At 39.0% G+C, this 21,356-nt stretch overlaps 1 protein-coding gene across 1 annotated transcript in view; it reads left to right on the top strand.

Moving 5' to 3' along the window:
• The window catches only part of UHMK1 (U2AF homology motif kinase 1), a 31,926-nt gene extending 24,401 nt beyond the window's left edge, over positions 1–7,525 (top strand). The window contains exon 8 of the mRNA XM_003824565.5: positions 295–7,525. Within this exon, the coding sequence (XP_003824613.1) occupies positions 295–441 (147 nt within the window). The 3' untranslated portion in view covers positions 442–7,525. The remainder of the gene's footprint in view (positions 1–294) is intronic.
• The last annotated feature ends 13,831 nt before the right edge of the window (positions 7,526–21,356 follow it).

Raw genomic sequence — 21,356 nt, 5'->3', positions numbered from 1 at the left:
AAGATTGTACATGATTCACACAACTTGTCTTTGAGAGATTTTTCAAAGTTGAGCTGAGTTGTGAGGAAGTATTCTAAACCTTGCTGTCCTGAAGTATAGTTCATAGACCAGCAGCATTGGCATCACCTGGAAGTTTGTTTAGAACAGAAACTCAGGCGACATCTCAGACCTAAGGAAGCAAAATCTGCATTTTAATAACATCTCCAGTTGATGTATATACATTAAAGGTGGTAAAGCACTGGTCTAAAACAATCTTGGTGGAAATGAAATGTTTTTTTCTCTGTCTTCTTTCAGGTCTTTGTTGAGTATGCAAATGCTGGTGATTCCAAAGCTGCGCAGAAATTACTGACTGGAAGGATGTTTGATGGGAAATTTGTTGTGGCTACATTCTACCCGCTGAGTGCCTACAAGAGGGGATATCTGTATCAAACCTTGCTTTAATCAGTAACCTAAGGACTGTTTCCTTTTTCTCCTCTTCCATTTCTTGGGTTATTCCACATATGAATGCAGGATTACCCCCTTACCATTTTAAGAAAGTACTTTATACATTTATTTAATCCTACTAATGTGCAGCCATTGCCCAAGCAGTGACTGCGTTGCATACATTTGGCACTGAGTAGGACAAGACCTCTCAGCTATACATTGAGGGGTTTTAGAGCATCCATGTGGGCAACCCTTTTTTGTGCAGGAGAGCAGGTGTTGCTCTTCAGTATGTAGCCTAAAAAACTCTTAATTATTTCATGGATCATGAAGCAAGGATGAATAATATCATGTCTTGGTAAATACTAACAAATTTGTTAGATTTGGTGACATCATTTACAGATTATTTCTTTATGTTGTCCAGTGGTTCTTCCTTATTGTTGATATCCATAAGCTGGCACTGGATGCTCTCAGTAATGTTAAGTAATTGTCAAGCAGCAGTTACCTACTGTGTTCTTAACACTGAGTTGTGAATTTTTTCTTAAAGCAGTACTGTAGTACTGAATATTCCTCTAAAGGAACTGCAGTGAGCCTAAGTTTTTTTAAATTAAGGCTTTTAAAATAGAAAGCTGATGCTTGATCTTGCACAATTTTTATGTCTAGTATGTATGCTTGAGTGAATGTGCGAGTATGAATGATTAGAGAAAATTTGAGTCAGTGTACTTTATAGTGTGAATCCTGTGAGCTAATACAGTCTATACTCATTTCTTCCCTACCTGTTTCACATCCGTAAGATTTAGGATATACATTTTTTGAGAGGTAGTCTGTCTGATACAATGTAAATGACAAAACATAATTCCTGAGAGGCCCAGAACAAACTGGAGTCTAGCCTGGAGTTAAATTGAGACTTCTAAAATGATTGGAACAAAGACTAAGTTGTGCCAGATGTAAATCAACCCCTCTTTTAGTTTACTTTAGACTTTGTATTAGCTCATCTTTTTTGTAGTAAATCTATAGTTTTAAGGTTTCTCAAGATGTGGCTCTACCTACTATGATGAAAATTGAAGTGGGTCAAAAGAATTAGATGTACAGTGAAGGGAAAAGAAAAAAAATGGGCGAAGAGAGGGTGGAAAATAAAAGGATTCTTTTTTCTTCCTTTCTGTTTCTCGTATCCCTGCTCCCTTTTTCCTCCCCTTCCCTCATTCTTTGCCTCTATCCTTAGCTGAAGACAAACTAGAGGAACAGCATCCCAGGTAGTTTGGCTTTTGACTGCAAGGTAGTTAAGAAAGGTGTAGATACAATGAGGTAGAAGTAGAAAGGAAGAAAAACTCAAAGAATTCTTAAAAGGATTCATAGCAACCTAATGTGTCCCTGAGTAGAGGATGCTGCTATGCGTGAGTTCATGGACACAAGTTGATTACATGGTTTTTAGAATTATAATTATGGATTCTTCTTATTTCATGGTAGGTTGTCTTTAAAGATATAAAAATTAGGATACCTTTATGAAGCACTGATTATACCAAAAAAAAAAAGACAAGTTATATACAGGTTATTAATTTTTTTATTTATTTATTTTTTCCTAAGGAAAAAGTCTTCTATCTTTCCCTGCTGGAAGCCTCCTCACATTTCCTTATGTTTGCCATGCGGGTTGCTGAGAGTCCAATTAGAATTTGCATTTTACAGAATGAAATACTTTACCCCATTCAAACAATTACTGTTTGACATTTTATTTATAATTGTCAAATTCAGGACTCTCCTTTAATGTTTATTATGAAACCAAATTTGGCATAAGGAGGCTGATTTATGAATTACCAAAGGGTCTTGTGGCATGTTCCCCAATACATGCCCTTAGAAGGAAGAACTATTATTTTTTATTTTGGCCCTTTCAGGAGTTGATTATAAGTCCTGAAAATTTATAATCAACAAATTTATGAATTGGTTTGTTTTCAAGTCAGAATTCAAGTGGGCAGAACCAGTATTGTGAAGACCTAAACTTTCCTAAATGTTCATATGGGTAGCAGATTTTGTGGTGATTAGAAACATCAGGTCCTTAAATACGATGAACATGGGATACAAAGGAATTCTTTATAAGGGCAAGTATCCTAAGTTAGCACATTTACTTTTCTCTCCCCTCCGCCCCCAAAAGAAAAATCCTTACAAATAAACTGCAGGTAGGCTTCTAAGCCTAGTCCTGCAGTATGCTGCTAACATCTTGATGCCAATCTTCACAGCATTCTTTGATTGTCATCTTATTGCTGATACATTCATACATATATTTAGTGCTTGACACTGTAGAATTTTGTTACAGAAGATGGTTACTAGATTTTAAGGGAGCTGAGGGAATAATTGATGAGCCTTGAATTAACCATGCATTTAATTAGATGGTTTTTTTTGTTTGTTTGTTTGTTTTGAGATGATGTCTTGCTCTGTTGCCCAGGCTGGAGTGCAGTGGCTCAATCTCAGCTCACTGCAACCTCTGCCTCGCAGGTTTGAGCGATTCTCCTGTCTCAGCCTCCCCAGTAGCTGGGTTTACAGGCGCTTGCCACCACACCTGGCTAGATGTTTTATATTAAAGCCAGAGAATTGAAAAAGAAATGCCTCCTGTGATTGAAATTATTTTATAGCTCTTAGCCCGTTCTACCAAAGATCACATTAGCAGGTTACCCCTCCCTCCTGTGATATTATCTTTCTTAAAACTGAACCAAATATCAAAAGATACAAGTTTCATGATTAGGATGAAATATATACATAGGGATTTTGGTTTATTGAAGTTATTGAAAGACCTAGAAATTTTCTTTTTGAGAGAAAGGGTAAAGAGGTGAGGGTTCATGTCACTTAACCCCTACCCTTTTGGGCAAATTTTGTCTCAGGTAGTGTTTCATTCCCTAAATTAATACCTGTGCTTCCTTGCCTCTCACCTTTCCAGTTACTTCTTTGGGGTATTACTGTGGCACATTGTACACCCAGAAAAGGCACATACAGTGATTATTTTGTGGGAAATACTTGATTCTTTTGAAATATATTTGGAGGGGGTAGCTAGCTAGCCACTGTCAAAACTAATGCTGTATTTACAGGACAAAAACAAGTAGAGTTGGACACCTCAGTAAGAGACGGCATTAACTAAAAGTACTGACTGCCTTTTAAAGGAATTTTTAAAACTATCCTCTTGCAATAAGAGATCCGCATTTATTACCACTGGATGTCTTCCTTTTTTGTGGCCACCAATATAGCAGCTCTCTTTAGAGGGATTCGCTTTCTGCTATGCCTTGAGCCAAACTGGCTGCTTTTAGAACAAAAACCATAAGTATGGTTTTACTCGAACTTCTCTTTGTTTTTATTGAGAGAAATATTGCCTTCTTTTTGGTACTCCAGCTGCTAAAGAGTGCTGAGATATGTTAAATTATTTTTTAAAAGAAAATCTCCGAATACTTATTTAACTTGTCTTCTAGATTCATGTTGCTTATATTTTAACTATTGAGCAAGTTTATTATAAGGAATGCTGCCATATAGAGAAAGCTGAAGAGAAACCATGTGCAGAAGGCTTTTTCTGTCTTATTACACTGGACCTTCACTCTGGTAAGGGCATCAGTTACTTTTCTGGAATAAAAGGCGGAGTTAGAGCACTTATCAGATGCTGTTTCATGGCTTGTTTTAGTTAATTCGTCATGCAGATAACTAACATTTCGGTATCTTTTTGTTTTAGGTCTTATTTTCTGACTGTTAGGCCTATCTTACACATAAGTTCTACTATCAGTATACTTGGCAGCATGACTTTTTTTTTTTTTTACAGTTAATTTAATGAAAATCAGCACCATTGTAAATGATAGTAATTGTAACAACATAGTTACTGGGTGAAGGAGTAGGGGAGACACTCAGTAACCATATATTTACCTAGACACTTATGCAAGGGTACATGCTAGGTGGCTTTATTCAGATTCGGGTACATTGGAATCACATCATGACTTTGAGTCTGATGGATGTGTAGATAAAGATTTAAGCAAGTGCCTTGTGTTTCCTGGAAAATATTAAAACTCATTTGGGTGAAAGCTTCCCAGATGATGATAATTAATAGCACTTCTGCCTTTTTCCTGGAGTAACTTTTAGATTGAGTCACATATGATAGTATAAAAGTCCAAAATTTTCTGGGTTTACCTTTGTTTTATTTTTCATATATATATTCACTGTCTGCCTGGAAATAGCCTTGATTTACCTTATTTTTTTTGTATATGTAAAACTATTCATATTTGATTTTATTCCAATATTATATATGATGGAAAAGCCAGAATTGTCTGGCAGAATTTAATTCTTCCTTGGATCTCTAGTTCTGTTTTTAATATCAGGTTCCTTCATCAAATTTTATTACTGTAGCTCTCTGATATAATTTCATTTCTTGTCAATTATGGTCACATATAGACAAGTACTTGGTCACAATTAGCTCAAAAGAATCCCCATTTCTTAAGGTGCTCAGTCAATCACCTTTATTTTGAGATGGTAGTTTTTCAAGTTAGTATTACTTACTAGCTTTCTTGATGAATATAAAAACGTTGTCTCCATCATACAGAGCTGAGCCTCTTGTGGTATATTAAGATAAGTCCCATTCTTAATCACAGAAGAACATGGATATTTTAGTTTTTGGAGTACCCGGAATTGTAAAGATTTTGTTTTAGGATAGCTTCTCTGCCTGATACTGTAGGATATGTCATGTTCGTTATTGTAGCCACCTCCCTCAGATGTTTTTCACTATTTTTAAATTATATAATGACCAGTAGATTCACAGTAGCATGTACTTGACAAGTGCCATGGATATTTAAGAAGAAGGTAAATAATTTTAATATTTTTTGCTGTAATTTTATAGGAGCAGTGGACTGTAAGAGAAATATCTATAAATCAGAGAGTATTTAGGAAACTTTGTATTTTATAGGTGGTCATTAAAGTGATCTTCAGGATATAAGATAGTTTACACAAACTTTATTCTCCTGATAGGAAATTTTTATTCATTTTCCTACCACTCAGCACTTTTGTTCTGCCTTGTACTGCTTATGAGGATTAATGTTTTAAATTTGCTTTATTTGTGCTTTTCAGAGAGTTGTCATAATTGTGGCAGTTGTGTTTGTGGCACTGTAAATGCTGAAATTCATGGGAAACTTATCAAATGACTGCTTGAGTGTTATTTCCCATTAAATTGGGTAGCTGTCACAATAACCAGAAAAAATCTTGTGGCTCTTTTGAAGAAAGCCATGTATGTTTTGTTACCTAGGTTCATAGTATTTTAATTTAAAGGCAAAGAGAAGCATTCTACTTATTTGTCTTATAAACCATTAATCATTTTTTGTGCGGAAGAGAGCTTATTTTGTTATACTGCTTTGTATAATGGAAATAAGTGACATTCTGGGGGAAAAAAACTGGAATTGTTTGTATTTTGTTTTTTTGGGGGGGGGGGGATCTTTATGTGAAAAATCAGAGCTACTTGTTAGCATAAGCCCTTACTATCAACAAGATAATTATTTGTAATCACTTTTTTATCCCAGGTTGGAATTGCTTTCCCCTTCTAAGTTATCTTCCCTTAATAATATTTATGATACCAGGACAGTGAAGGTATAAGAGCAAATGTAATGAGGTATTCAAAAATCCTGCATATATGGACTCAAAAGTTCTTTAGTTATTTGAATTATATATAGCTATATTATTTTATTAGCTTGGGTTGTCAGAAGATTGCCAATTTTAAGAGTAAAGAGGAGAGAGATAAGTAATAAAAATAGAGAAGGGGAAGAAAATGGCTCCCTTACTGGTCTTAGTAATCTTCTATATAGTTAATGAGCGAAAAAATGATACTTAAAGTTCCAGGTTTGGTACCGCTAGCATAGAAACATTGCCTTTCCTACACATTCCTCATCATTGTTTCCTCAGAAAATTATTTTAAGAGTTTGTGAAACCAGATTAAATATCTATATTCAGTTTGGCCTAATTTTTAAAAATATTTATACTCCAGCTTTTGTGTATTTGGTGTACATCACCACTTATGCAAATCAAGGATCAGAAAACTGGAGGTTAGCCATCTCCATTATTTCCTTTTGCACATTGGGTACAGTGGGTGGCATTAGTATGCACTAGCTGCAAAGTCACAGCACCTTATGGAAATAAGTATGTTTATTATAATAAAAAAAAAGTTAAGCTGCATCTCTGTAGATTATTTACTTTGCAGACTGTAAAGCTGCCATATCTTTTCCAGCAGAATTTACTCTTCCATTCTTAATTCTTTTTTGAAATATCTTAAATAATTTAACATTCCTTTATAACCTCTTAACAGTGTCAAAACTGGGGTAGAAGGGATTTTATTTTTTCCCAAAAGGGTTCCATCTTTGCTATCTGTTGATCAGCCTTAGAAAATCTAAGTATGATCAATAAATTTTAATGGTTGATGGCATCCTGTGTCAGCTGGAGTAGTTGGTTGTGAATATTAAAACCTAGTAGTGTTTTCCCTCAGTAACATGTAATTGCTACATTTTTTATAAGAAGGTATGGTTAGAAAAAAATGTGAAAGATCACTTAAACCAAAGCCAGTTACAAGGAGTAATCTCTCCTGTTGGTTTACCTTCACCTCAGAACTACAAGAATATTACAATACATAGTGAATAGTTGTCTAACATTTCTACCAGTTGTTTCAGTAGCATATTGGTCTTGGCATTTCTTGGCACTGTGGTTCTGCTGTATTATTTGTGATGTCTTATTGTTTGTGAGCTTTTGTTTTTTTTTTTAAAGAAAAAACAAAAAACAAAAACTAAGTGGGACTATGTATGTAGATGTGTGTCAGTACCAAAAAGTTATTTTCTCAAATCCCTAAATTTCTGATTTCCATTCAAGTCTTTTAAACTCTTTCCTGCTGAATAGCAAAGAACTTTTATTTTCCACTTTCCTATATTCCTAAAAAGTGTGAACAATGCGTTTCAGTTGACTGTATTGCATACTTTTTTGCTGAAGACTTTTTCTGTAAACACAATTGCCTTGTTCAGTTTTGTTGTAAACTGACTTACCATAAGATGCACTGTTGATAATGCTTTCTGATGTGTGTTTGATAAGAGTGATAAAATAAAAGCTTAAAAATAAAGGAGTTGCTTTTTAATTTCAACTTTTTCTATACTTAGTATAAATATTCAGATAACAGGTAAATATATTTATTTTCTGATTTAATTTTAACTAAAAGCTGCCATTAAAAATTTCCATGTAGCTTTAACCACCCATTTCTAAAGAATATGATTTTTCATTTTTGGAAATCTTGCATCATATTGGTAATACTGACATGTAATTTTTTATTTTGGAAAAGTGTTCTTGATATTGTAGAAACAGCCAGGTCTAATGAAAAGAACCAGAGTTCAGAGTCAGGAAATTTGTGTTCTAATCTTGGCTGTTTTATCAACTTGGATATCTTTAATCCAGTGATTCTGCTTTGATAATAGCTGTATTTTTATGTTGTGAGGACCAAATGAGATAATAGGTGCAATAGTAATAAAACAGCCATAAATCATGAAGCATCAACTAGGTGATGGGTACCATTTTAGCTTATATCATGTTTAATGTTCCCTTTTTCCACATGGGAACTGAAACCCAAATAACCTGAGACCCAATTAACTGAGACAGCAGAGACCCAATTAACCCAAATAAAGAGACTTGCCCGACATTTCATAAAACTGAGAGGTGGTATTTATATACTGGTCTGTCTGGGAGTGGCATTGGCATGTTGTTTTGGGAAGTCAGTGACAGATCTGGAAGATAAATTCAACAGGAAAATGTTGTTAGAAGGGACACCCTAAGAGACTGTTTTAATAACTTAGACTGGAGTTAAGAATATTTAAACCAGTAATTCTCATCCTTCAGCATATAACAGAATCACCTGGGAGGGCCTGTTAGCTACCGACTGCTGGGCCCCGCACCTAGAGTTTCTGACTAGTTCTTTGTGGGATTCGAGAATTTGCATTTCTAACAAGTTCTCAGGTGGGGCTGTTGCTGCTGCTAGTGTGGAGACTGCACTTTTAGAACCACTCATCTAAACAAAGGGTATTGGTTAGGATTGAAAAGCAGAAGCAGGCCTTTATTCCAGGGCTACTTAGGAGTAGCTCAATCTCTTCATCTCCCTGATAGTAGAATAGTGACTAACTGAACGTTATTTTGCACCAAACGTGCTAAATGCTTTTTGGTTAATCCTCCCAAGAAGCCTATTAGGAAGATATTAATGTTCACTTCATTTTATGGTTAAGGAAATGGATTGTTTAGCTTACTTCCTAGGGTTTACACAGTGGACAAATGAATATCTAACTTCAGAGTCACCACTGTGCTAGATTGCATGCTAGTCAACCCAGTAATTCCTTCCAGATCCAGCTTCCCTTTTTCATTTCCTCAGATACTACTTGGTTTAGTCCTTGATCTTTTACTAGAGTTTCTTAGAAGATCCCTGTCTCCTGCCCTCTTGTCTCTTAATACTGCTAACAGTTTTCATTTTTAAAGAGAAGCCTGATCATGCTACTCATGTTTAAAATTCCTCATTTTATTTCCTATTCAGCCCATTTGCCTTCAAAATTATATCAAATTCTCTTGAATTGGCATATAAGACTTTTTACAATCTGGCTCCACCTGTCAATCATGTCTCCTATCTCTTTCCCTATTTATATTTCATGCTGCAGGTGCACCTACCTGTATTTCTGCAAAGTCCATCCTTTTTCCTCTTTCTGATCCTCTTATTAAAATGCCATTCAGGCAGGCACAGTGGCACACGCCTGTAATCCCAACATTTTGTGAGGCTGAGGTGGGTGGATCTCTTGAGCCAGGAGTTCGAGACCAACCTGGGAAACATGGTGAAACCCTTTCTATACAAAAAATAGAAAAATTAGCCTGGCATGGTGGCATACACCTGTAGTCCCAGCTACCTGGGAGGCTGAGGTGGGAGGATCACCTGCGCCCGGGAGGTCAAGGCTGCAGTGAGCTGTGATGACACCAACTGCGCTCCAGCCCAGGTGACAGAGTGAGACCATGTCTCAAAAATAAAACAGAAAAAAATTAGCCAGGCATGGTGGCATGCGCCTGTAATCCCAGCTACTCGGGAGGCTTAGGCATGAGAATTGCTTGAATCTAGGAGGCAGTGGTTGCAGTGAGCCGAGATTGCACCACTGCACTCCAGCCTGGGCGACAGAGCCAGGCTCCATCTAAAAAAGAGAAAAACAATAAATAAAACAAAGTTGCATTCAATTCCCTGCCTACCCATGCCCAGTTATCTGTGTGATAAAATCATATTGATCTTAAAACAGCTCAGTTGTTACTTTCTTTAGTTATCTTCCCTGTGCTCTTCCCTGTCAAATTGTTAGTACTTCTGTACCAAGTCTTTACTTTGTATGTACGCATTTCCTATATGACTAGATTTACCATTTTGTTTTGCCCCACGTCTACTCCTTATCAGTAGTGGATCATCATATTCAGATCTGTATTCCTAGCACCTAGCCCCATGCCTGAGCTATAGTAATTGCTCAATAAATGTTTGTGGAGTTGAAAATGAATTCATAGAATCTGGCATCCAGTTGGATGTGGATGACTCCAATATTTCAAAGAATGGCAGTTTAGTAGTTTATTTTATTTATTTATTTATTTTTGAGACAGTTTTGCTCTTGTTGCCCAGGCTGGAGTGCAATGGCGCCATCTCGGCTCACTACAACCTCCGCCTCCCAGGTTCAAGCAATTCTCCTGCCTCAGCCTCCCTAGTAGCTGGGATTACAGGCATGCACCACCACGCCCGGCTAATTTTGTATTTCTAGTAGAGACGGGGTTCCTTCATGTTGGTCAGGCTGGTCTTGAACTCCTGACCTCAGGTGATCTGCCTGCCTCTACCTCCCAAAGTGCTGGGATTACAGGTGTAAGCCACTGCACCTGGCCAGTAGTTTCTATTTTAATTAACTCTATAGCAAAAGGAAATCATTATAATCTATTGATGTACAAATAACAAAATGGGCAATTAATCAAATAACTTAGAAATTTAGAAAGGTAGACTTTGGATTTTAAAAATGTAGCAGATTATGCCCAGTCACGGTGGCTCACACCTGTAATCCCAGCATTTTGGGAGGCCAAGGTGGGTGGATTCCTTGAGGTCAAGAGTTCAAGACCAGCCTGGCCAAGACAATGAAACCCCGTCTCTACAAAGAAAAATAAAAAATTAGCTGGGCGTGGTGGTATACACCTGTAATCCCAGCTACTTGGGAGGCTGATGCATGAGAATGGCTTAAACCCGGGAGGCGGAGGTTGCAGTGAGCCAAGATTGCGCCACTGTACTCCAACCTGGGTGACAGAGACTCTCTCTCTCTCTCTCTCTCTATATATATATATATATACACACACATATATATACACATATATATATACACACACATATATATACACATATATATATACACATATATATACATATATACATATATACATATATATACATATATACATATATATACATATATACATATATATACATATATACATATATATACATATATATACATATATACATATATATACATATATATACACATATATATATACATATATATATATATATCAGATTATTTTTGTGGAACAGTTTTTAGTCCTAAATTGAAGGAATTAGGATTTTTCATTTCCTTCTGTTGCATAAAATTGTGTATCTGAACAACCAAAATCCTTGAGTTCTTCCTTAGCATGAGTATATTGAACTTGGCTAAGCAAATTTTCGCTTTAAAAACGTGAGGTGTTTTATTGTGACTTGTTCTCTCCACTATTCTGTAACTTTTAAGAATTCGTGACTTAATAGGTTAGAACATGAGCGAGTTGCTACACATAATTACTAAACCATTTCCAAAAGCCTATTTTTCATTAAGCATACAATATCATCTGCGTATGTAATATTATATAGATGTCTATATGTATATTTCAATATCTTTACATATGAAATAAAAATAATGCTCAAAGGAAAGTGGGTGACTGATGGCCGCATATTCAAATACCAGCTAAATAAAATGTCTTCCAGAGTTGTGCAGACCTGGCAAGAGGCTCTATGACAAGGACCATTGAACACCTGTTCAGTTGAGATTACTTTGTAAAGCAATGAGACGTTATTGATGTTTCTGTTGGAAAAGATTTATTAGACTAGTAACAAAAGATTAGTGCTATAGGCTGGGCAGTGGCTAATGGCTGTAATCCCAGCACTCTGGGAGGCCGAGGAGGACAGATCACTTGAGGTCAGGAATTCAAGACCAGCCTGGCCAACACAGTGAAATCCCATCTATACCAAACAATCCAAAATTAGCGAGGCATAGTGGCGCATGCCTGCGGTCCCAACTACTCAGGAGACTGAGGTGGGAGACTTGCTTGAACCCAGGAGGTAGAGGTTGCAGTGAGCCACTATACTCCAGCCTGGGTGTCAGAGTGAGACCGTCTCAAAAAAAAAAAAAAAATTACTGCTATATAATCAGAACATTTACATTTTTAAGACCACACTCCTTTAAAGAAAAGAGGGATCAGGCTGGGCGCGGTGGCTTGCGCCTGTAATCTCAGCACTTGGGAGGCCGAGGTAGGTGGATCACTTGAGGTCAGGAGTTCAAGACCAGCCTGGCCAACATGGCAAAACCCTGTCTCTACTAAAAATACAAAAATTAGCTGGGCGTGGTGACATGCGCCTGTAGTTACAGCTACTCAGGAGACTAAGGCAGGAGAATCACTTAGGAGAACGAACTCAGGAGGTGGAGATTGCAGTGAGCCGAAATGGCGCTACTGCCGTCCAGCCTGGGCAACAGAGTGAGAATGAAAGCCAAAGCTAGGCCAGGCATGGTGGCTCACACCTGTAATCCCAGCACTTTGGGAGGCCAAGGCGGGTTGATCACGAGGTCAGGAGATCGAGACCATCCTGGCTAACACAGTGAAACCCCGTCTCTACTAAAAATACAAAAAATTAGCCGGGCGTGGTGGTGGTGGGCACCTGTAGTCCCAGCTACTCGGGAGGCTGAGGCAGGAGAATGGCGTGAACCCGGGAGGCGGAGCTTGCAGTGAGCCGAGATAGTGCCACTGCAGTCCAGTCTGGGCAACAGTGTGAGACTCCGTCTCAAAAAAAAAAAAAAAAAGAAAGCCAAAGCTTAGTTAAGCAGTCATTGAACAAGTTGAAGTTAGAGGAGAAGTGCTTATTAGTGTTTAGTACAGCATTTCCCAAACTGTATATCCTTGGAACATTAGCATTAGCATGCCGTATAATATTGAGAGGCCTGGAGGGGCTGGGTAAACCAGAAATATTCTATGGTTAAATATGTTTTGGATGTACTGCATACTTTTTCCCCAATTTTCTTAGAGAAGTTGGGAGTCTATTTGGTCTATTTAAACCCACAGAAGAGTTGGAAGGATAGTAAGTTGATGCCAACATACCCTTCATCTACTGTCAATATTTTGTCACATATTTTAAATCTCTGGCCCTCTCCCTTTATGTACATAAATAATAAACATAACCTTCTTTCTGAACCATTTAACAGTTGCATATATCATGACAGTTGACCTCTAATTACTTCAGCATGACTCTCCTAAGAATAAAATTGTCCTCTATAACCATAATACCTTTATCACAAACTTAGAATTTAACACTGATACAGAAATTCCTAATATAGTCTGTCTTACTCTGTTTTCTGTTTCTATAACTGAATACCTAAGATTGAGTAGTTTATAAAGAAGAGAGATTTATTTATCTCATGATTCTGGAGGCTGGAAAGTCCAAGATTATGAGATCGGGTTCTGGTGAAGGCTCCAAGCTACATCATAATGCGACAGAAAAGTAGAAGGGGCAAGACCAGGGGTGGCCTTGTTTTTATAACAACCCACTCTCGTAACTAATATAGTCTCCAGAGAACAAGGACTCACTCCCTCGAGAATTCAGTCAGTCCCATGAGAGCAGCATCTGTCCCTCTTTATGACCTAACCACTTCTTAAAGAACCTGTCTCCCAACACTGCCACTCTGGGCACCAGTTTCCAACACATGAATTCTGGGGGACACACTCAAACCATAGCACAGTCCATATTCAGTTTTTCCCAATTGTCTCATATAATGTCTTTTATAACTGTATTTCCCTGCCAGGACCCAATTAAGACTCTTTGTATTAAAAGTATCTGTTGAGAATTTGTGTGATGTTGGTGTTCCTCAGAACACAGAACAGCTAGTTGATGAAAAAGTAGCTTAGACTATACACTTGAACCCATCCCTTTTATTATTATTATTATTATTTTGAGACAGAGTCTTGCTCTATTGCCCAGGCTGGAGTGCCTGTGGCAGTGGTCTCAGCTCACTGCAACCTCCACCTCCCAGGTTCAAGCGATTCTCCTGCCTCAGCCTCCTGAGCAGCTGGATTACAGGTGCCCGCCATCATGCCCAACTAATTTTTGTATTTTTAGTAGAGACAGGGTTTCACCATATTGGGCGGGCTGGTCTCAAACTCCTGACCTCAAGTGATCCGCCTGCCTCAGCCTCCCAAAGTGCTGGGATTATAGGCATGAGCCACTGCACCTAGCCTCATCCCTTTTATAATTTAACAATTGTTAACACTCATTTAAATGGATTTTCTTATTTTAGGGGAAGCAACATGAAGTGGACTTTTTGTTTTATCCTTTGTATCTCTTGGTTATGCTTGCAAGGGAAAACAGAGCTCTAATTACTAAGAACCTGCATACACCCTGACAAAATAGCAAATAATACTTTTTTTTTTTTTTTTTGAGACAGAGTCTCACTCTGTCGCCTAGGCTGGAGTGCAGTGGCACTATCTTGGCTCACTGCAACTCCACCTCCCAGGTTCAAGCAATTCTCCCACCTCAGCCTCCCAAGTAGCTGGGACTACAGGTGTGCACCACCACGCCCGGCTAATTTTTTATTTTGTATTTTTAGTAGAGATAGGGGTCTCACCATGTTGGCCAGGCTGATCTCAAACTCCTGGCCTCAAGTGATCTGCCCGCCTTGGCCTCCCAAAGTGCTGGGATTACAGGTGTGAGCCACCACACCCAGTCTAATTTTGTATTTTTAGTAGAGAGAGGGTTTCACCATGTTGGTCAGGCTGGTCTCGAACTCCTGACCTCAATCAATCCACTCACCTCAGCCTCCCAAAGTGCTGGGATTACAGGCATGAGCCACCATGCCCAGCCAAGAAATGTGTAACTTTAAGAGGAAAAGGATGGAGCAAGTATGGTCCAAAGAACCATAGTAATTGACATATGTCCTAGAGACCATTTAATTAAAAAATAAACTTTTTATTACACAAAATTTCATGACAACTAATACTTAACATATGTTTGGTGACAAAAATCTCAGGGCCACTGCTGATTTAGGAGCTATGGTAAAGCTTTTGACTTAGTGAGGCATTCTGATCCTCATTTGCAGCTAAAGTAAGAAATCATTTCTTTCCTTTTCTCTCTTTGTTTTGTTTTTTGTTTTTTGTTTTTGAGACAAGGTCTCTCTGTGGGGTGCAGTGGCACCATCACAGCTCACTGCAGCCTCCTGAGTAGCTGGGACCACAGGCACGTGCCACCATGCACAACTAATTTTTAAATTTTTTTGTAGAGACAGGGTCTCACTATATTGCCCAGGCTCATTTCTGATTTCTACAGCAAAGAGTTGGTTGTATTACATCCTAAATTTCTGCATTCTATGAAGTAGGTGATAATTTTCCACTGGTAGCTGGTTTTTCCTAAGAGGAAATGGAAGACACTGAGCATGAATAAATATTATTCATGGAATAAATATTATACTATGTCAGATTGGCACATGGAGGTTTTCTTTTTACTAATGTCTGCCATTACTCATTACTTAATAGTATTAATTATAATGTATATGTCTTAATCATACTAAGTCTGAGAGTTAGGGAAAATTCCGTTTTAACTACGATACCCAAAGGATTATTTCTGTTTCCTTGAAAATAACAAGTCCTGGCCAGGCGCGGTGGCTCACGCCTGTAATCCCAGCACTTTGGGAGGCCGAGGCGGGTGGATCACGAGGTCAGGAGTTCAAGACCAGCCTGGCCAAGATGGTGAAACCCCGTCTCTACTAAAAAAAAAAAAATACAAAAAATTAGCCAGGTGTGGTGGCACGCGCCTATAATCCCAGCTACTCTGGAGGCTGAGGCAGAGAATTGCTTAAACCTGGAAGGCAGAGGTTGCAGTGAGCCAAGATTGCACCACTGCACTCCAGCCTGGGCAACAGAGCAAGAATCCGTCTGAAAAAAAAAAAAAAAGAAAATAACAAGTCCTTTAACTTTCCTCTAAAATCATTTTAGTGTCTAGATAGCTTATATTTCTTATCTCCTTATGCTCTATCTAGATGACCACACAGCCTTTCTCTTTCAAATTCCACTTATATATGCCAAACACAGACAAATATTTCATGCCAGCCAATCCCCACTTTTGTGGAATATATATATATATATACACACACACACACACATATGCACACACACACACATATACACACACACATATATATACACACATATATATACACACATATATATACATATTTATATACACACATATATATATACATATATATATATATTTTTTTTTTTTCTTGTTGAAACGGAGTCTTGCTCTGTCACCCAGGCTGAAGTTCAGTAGCACGATCTTGGCTCACTGCAACCTCCGTCTCCCAGGTTCAACCAATTCTCCTGCCTCAGCCTCCCAAGTAGCTGGGATTACATGCATGTGCCACCATACCCGGCTAATTTTTGTATTTGTAGTAGAGACAGGGTTTCACTGTGTTGGCCAGGCTGGTCTTGAACTCCTGACCTCAGGTGATCCACCCACCTCAGCCTCCCAAACTGCTGGGATTACAGGTGTGTGCCACTGTGCCCAGCCACCCATATATATATCTAAGGGCCTACTAGATGTTTTCACTTAGTAGTCCTGTGAATACCTCAAATCTCCATATCCCAAACCCCACTTTTTTGTCTTTATTCCTGTATTGGCAGTAACAGAAACTCATGCTAGCTGAAATGAATAGACAAAAACAAAACAAAACAAAACAAAAAACTTATAATTAGGACACAGTTGAGTTTATGGAATATAAGAGTAGCTATGCAGTCAGATCTCATGCAGGGACTGGATCCAGAAACTGGGAAGCTGCCAGTACTCTCCTTATTCTTTTCTTGCTTTACCTCTTAGTCTCTGCTTTTCTTTTGGGCAATACCTGCTTTGTGCTTTATTAGGCTGTCTCTCCCTCTCTTCCTCCTCCGCCCCCTTCTTCTTCCTGCTGCTGCTGTTGTCTTTTCTCTGCTTCCCCATCTACCAGTGGGATATGACTGTCCACTGCACGGGCAGTTAAAATTCTAGCCCCATTTGAAAAGTGGCTTTTTTTTTTCTTTTTAGACGGAGTTTCGTTCTTGTTGCCCATAGGCTGGAGTGCAATGGCTCGATCTCGGTTCACTGCAACCTCCACCTCCCAGGTTCAAATGATTCTCCTGCCTCAGCCTCCTGAATAGCTGGGATTACAGGCATCCGCCACAACGCCTAGCTAATTTTGGTATTTTTAGTAGAGACGGGGTTTCACCATGTTGGCCAGGCTGGTCTTGAACTCCTGACCTTGTGATCTGCCCACCTCAGCCTCCCAAAGTGCTGGGATTACAGGCATGAGCCACTGCGCCCAGCCTCAAAAGTGACTTTCTGTAGGCCCAATCACAAATTCCCAGAAGAGAATCTTTAATTGGCACAGTGTGTTTAAGTGTCCATGCTAGACCAATAAACTATGACAGATATTGATCCACATTGTACAAAGACTATTGTGCACTTTTCCTTTTGAGAGGGGGCTGTTCTTACAGAAGGGAGAATTGTTCATTAGCCAAGGAGATATCTCAAAACCTACCTTGACTATATTCTTTTTTCAGGTAATAACCCATCTACTCAGTGACCTAAGTCAGAAACATGAAAGCCATTTAGTTCTCCTCCTCCCTCACTGTCAACATGCAATCAGTAAGCCTTTCCCATCCTAAATCTTAAATATCTCTTACATTTATTTCCTGAACTTCATACTCATCATCAGCTCTCTCTCTATATATATTAATAATAGAGATGGACCCTCACTATTTTGACCAGGATGGTCTCGAACTCTTGGCCTCAAGCAATCCTCCCGTCTCAGCCTCCCAAAGTGCTAGGATTACAGGTGTGAGCCACCATGCATGGCCCATCAGCATATTTTGGACCATCATAATCTCTTACTTAAACTATTACAGTGATCTTCCTGCCTTCAGGCTCCACGCTGCCAAGAGAATTAAAAATTTTGATCAGATTCCTTCACTTCTTGAAATTCTTCAGTAGCTCCATATGCCCTGCCCACTCCTCCCCAACACCTGCCTGGATTTCAGACCGAGTGTTCCAATATCTGTTTTCAATAGCAGTTACTTCCTCCATCTCTGTGTATCATTGCTTGGCAAGTATCTACTCATCCTTTAAGAATCAGCCCATGTATCCACATCTATGTAAACCTGTGGTCTCTGGGCTGAATCAACTATTCCTTCCTTGATGTTTCCAACAAATTTTGTGAATATTTATAAATTCTTAACACTAAATAACATTTCTCTGTTTCTTCCCTTTGCATGTGAGATCTGTAAAAGCAGTGACCTCATCTTATTTATCTTACAGCTAAAAGGACATGTGTTATAATAAGAAGGCTACATTATTTCTGCCAGGGAATAAGAGAGCTAAAAAAATTATACTCCTCGCCTCTGAACCACGTCTTTTTTTTTTAGTTTTTTTTTTTTTTTTGAGACAGTCTTGCTCTGTCGCCCAGGCTGTAGTGCAGTGGTGTGATCTCGGCTCACCGCAACCTCCACCTCCCGGCTTCAAGCGATTCTCCTGCCTCAGCCTCCCGAGTAGCTGGGATTACAGGCGCCCACTACCATGCCCAGCTAACTCTTTTGTATTTGTAGTGGAGATGGGGTTTCACCATGTTGGTCAGGCTGGTCTTGAACTCCCAACCTCAGGTGATCTGCCCGCCTCAACCTCCCAAAGTGCTGGGATTACAGGGGTGAGCCACCACTCCCGGCAGCACTCTTTCTTTCTTTCTTTCTTTCTTTCTTTCTTTCTTTCTTTCTTTCTTTCTTTCTTTCTATTTATTTATTTATACGATCTTGCTCTGTTGCCTAGGCTGGAGTGCAGTGGCATGCTGATGGCTCATGCAGCCTCGACCTCCTGGGCTCAAGTGATTCTCCCACCTCAGCCTCCCTAGTAGCTGGGACTACAGGCATGCACGACCACGCCTGGCTAATTTTTTTTTTTTTGTATTTTATGTAGAGACAGGGTCTTGCCATGTTGCCCAGGCTGGTCTCAAACTCCTAGGCTCAAGTGATCCTCCCACCCTTGGCCTCCCAAAGTGTTGGGATTACAGGCAAGAGCCACTGCACCCGGCCAGCACTCCCTTCTTATTATTGCTGCACATTCATCAAAGGCCTAAGCATCTGACTTTGCATTATAGCCAAGAAAGAGAATTTGGAGGTTGGGTCTGATGATAAATAACATATGGAGCTATAGCCCCTGAACTAGGCTGCCTGAAAGTGGTGGTGTGAGTCACTTTTATGGTTTTGGCAAACTGAAATTCTACCATTCAAAATGGCTTCCACCTACTTGTTCATGTGTCTGTTCATGTACATGACACAATTGTTTTCTTTGTTCCCAAAGAAACAGGCAAGGGAAATCAGCTAATTGGCTAACCCTTAAGCAGTAGGGAAGATATGGCAAGGGCTGGTTATGTTGCTACATTGGTTTATATCACAAGTGGACATAGAGAGTCTGGGGTTAAGGAACAGAAGTTTCCATTTTAATGCCATATTTCGGCCAGGTGCGGTGGCTCACACCTGTAATCCCTGCACTTTGGGAGGCTGAGGCGGGTGGATCACGAGGTCAGCAGAAGACCAGCCTGGCCAACATGGTGAAACCCCATCTCTACTAAAAATACAAAAATTAGCTGGGCGTGGTGGCACGCACCTGTAATCCCAGCTACTCGGGAGGCTGAGGCAGAAGAATCGCTTGAACCCAGGAGGCAGAGGTTGCAGTGAGCCGAGAGTGCTACTGCACTCCAGCCTAGTGACAGAGCAAGACTCCGACTCCAAAAAAAAAAAAAAGAAAAAATACCATATTTCTCCATTATCTTCATTGACAGAGCATCAGAACCAGTTGCCTGCTGACAAAGGCCAAGTTTAATTAGGGTAAAAGAGGTGAGATGCCAAATGTGTGTGTGTGTGTGTGTGTGAGAGAGAGAGAGAGAAACAGAGAGAGAGCGAGAGAGAGAGAGAGGGAGAGAGAGAATTAGAGATTTCAGGACCAGGCAAAGGAGGCAGCTTGGAAATGAAAATAGAAAGACAAGTTGGAGTGTTCCAGGGACTTGTATGACTCTCCCTTGCACTCTCCAAGTTGGAGAGACTTCCTCACACAGTAACGATATGACCTTAGTAAGCTGCTTAAACTTTACAAGACTTGGTTTCCTCTTTTGTAACATAGAGATAATAATTATATTTACATTATAAAATTGCTGTGAAGACTAAATGAGCTTATTCACATGAAACACCTGTGAGGTGTCTTTCCCTCCCTTTTGTTCTCATCGTCATCCAAATTTCTCTTCTTATGTTGGGCTGCAAGTTGAGCATTTCAAAACATCTTCCCTTCAATGTTATGTCCATTTTTCTCATCATTTGGGGTTAGCGCCTAACTCATCCTGACCATTTTTGATGTAAGGAACCTCCCTCATAGCAGGATTTTTTTTTAGCATGCCCATACTTTTTGTTTCTAACAATTTTACATTTGGAAAACTCATTTTTACTTGCAACTGTGGAAAAATATGTCATCTACAGTGGATCCAGAAACATAGTTTTGAATGCTTTTTGCTTTTTTTCTATTATTACTGTTATTATTTTTTTCATTAGGTGGTCGGGCACGGTGGCTTACATCTGTAATCCCTGCACTTTGGAGGCCGAGGTGGGTGGATCCCTTGAGGTCAGGAGTTTGAGAGCAGTCTGGGCAACATGGTGAAACCCCATCTCTACTAAAAATACAAAAAATCAGCTGGGCTTGGTGGTGCACACTTGTAATCCCAGCTACTCAGGAGGCTGAGGCAGGAGAATTGTTTGAACCCAGAAGGCAGAGGTTGCAGGAAGCTGAGATTGTGCCACTGTACTCCAGCCTGGGTGACAGAGTGACACTTTGTCTCAAAAAAAAAAAAAAATTTAGGTTATTAAGCTTGTCAAGGAATAATTAAATATAGACTATATTCTCTACCCTTTGATATTGTGGAGGAAAAATAATACTGCCACCATCAATATTTTTATTTCATATAAATATTATTATATATAATTTTTAACCTCCTTAATACAACTTTGCTTTCATGTTTAAATGAAAATGGGGGGGTGGATTTTTGTCTGAGATTTTAACAATATCTTTTCCTTCCACAGATAACAAGATCTTAATTTCGCTTGTAGTTTATAGCTGTATGAATAGGTAAAAGGGGATTCTTACTTGGATGCAAAACTCTAAGTTGACTGATGATTAATTCATAAGGAATATTTTACTGTTAACATAGACGTGGGCCTATATGGGCCAATTGTTTCTTAATCTGTTTGTTTAATATGTCAGAAATAAGGTTTTGTGGCCGAATTCAAGCAGCCTATCCCCTGTGTCACCAGAATTTCAAGACTTAAATCTCTCTTTAATTATGCTTTTCACTACTGGCTTCAACAAAGCTGAATAATTTTGCATATGTGCCTCACATACACATGCCCCATATAATAGGTAGACTACATTTCTTAGATAAAATACATATTTAACTCATTGCTCATGATATTTCTTTGAGTTCCAGGAACATGACCAAAGATTAATTTTCTAGGTTGTACAGGAAAACAAAAACCACACATACAGGCTAATAATGACT

This window comes from Pan paniscus, chromosome 1, assembly GCF_029289425.2.
Source record: "Pan paniscus chromosome 1, NHGRI_mPanPan1-v2.0_pri, whole genome shotgun sequence".
Classification (NCBI taxonomy): domain Eukaryota; kingdom Metazoa; phylum Chordata; class Mammalia; order Primates; family Hominidae; genus Pan; species Pan paniscus.
The sequence above is the reverse complement of the archived record's forward strand: the minus strand, read 5'-3'. Positions and strand labels throughout refer to the sequence as shown.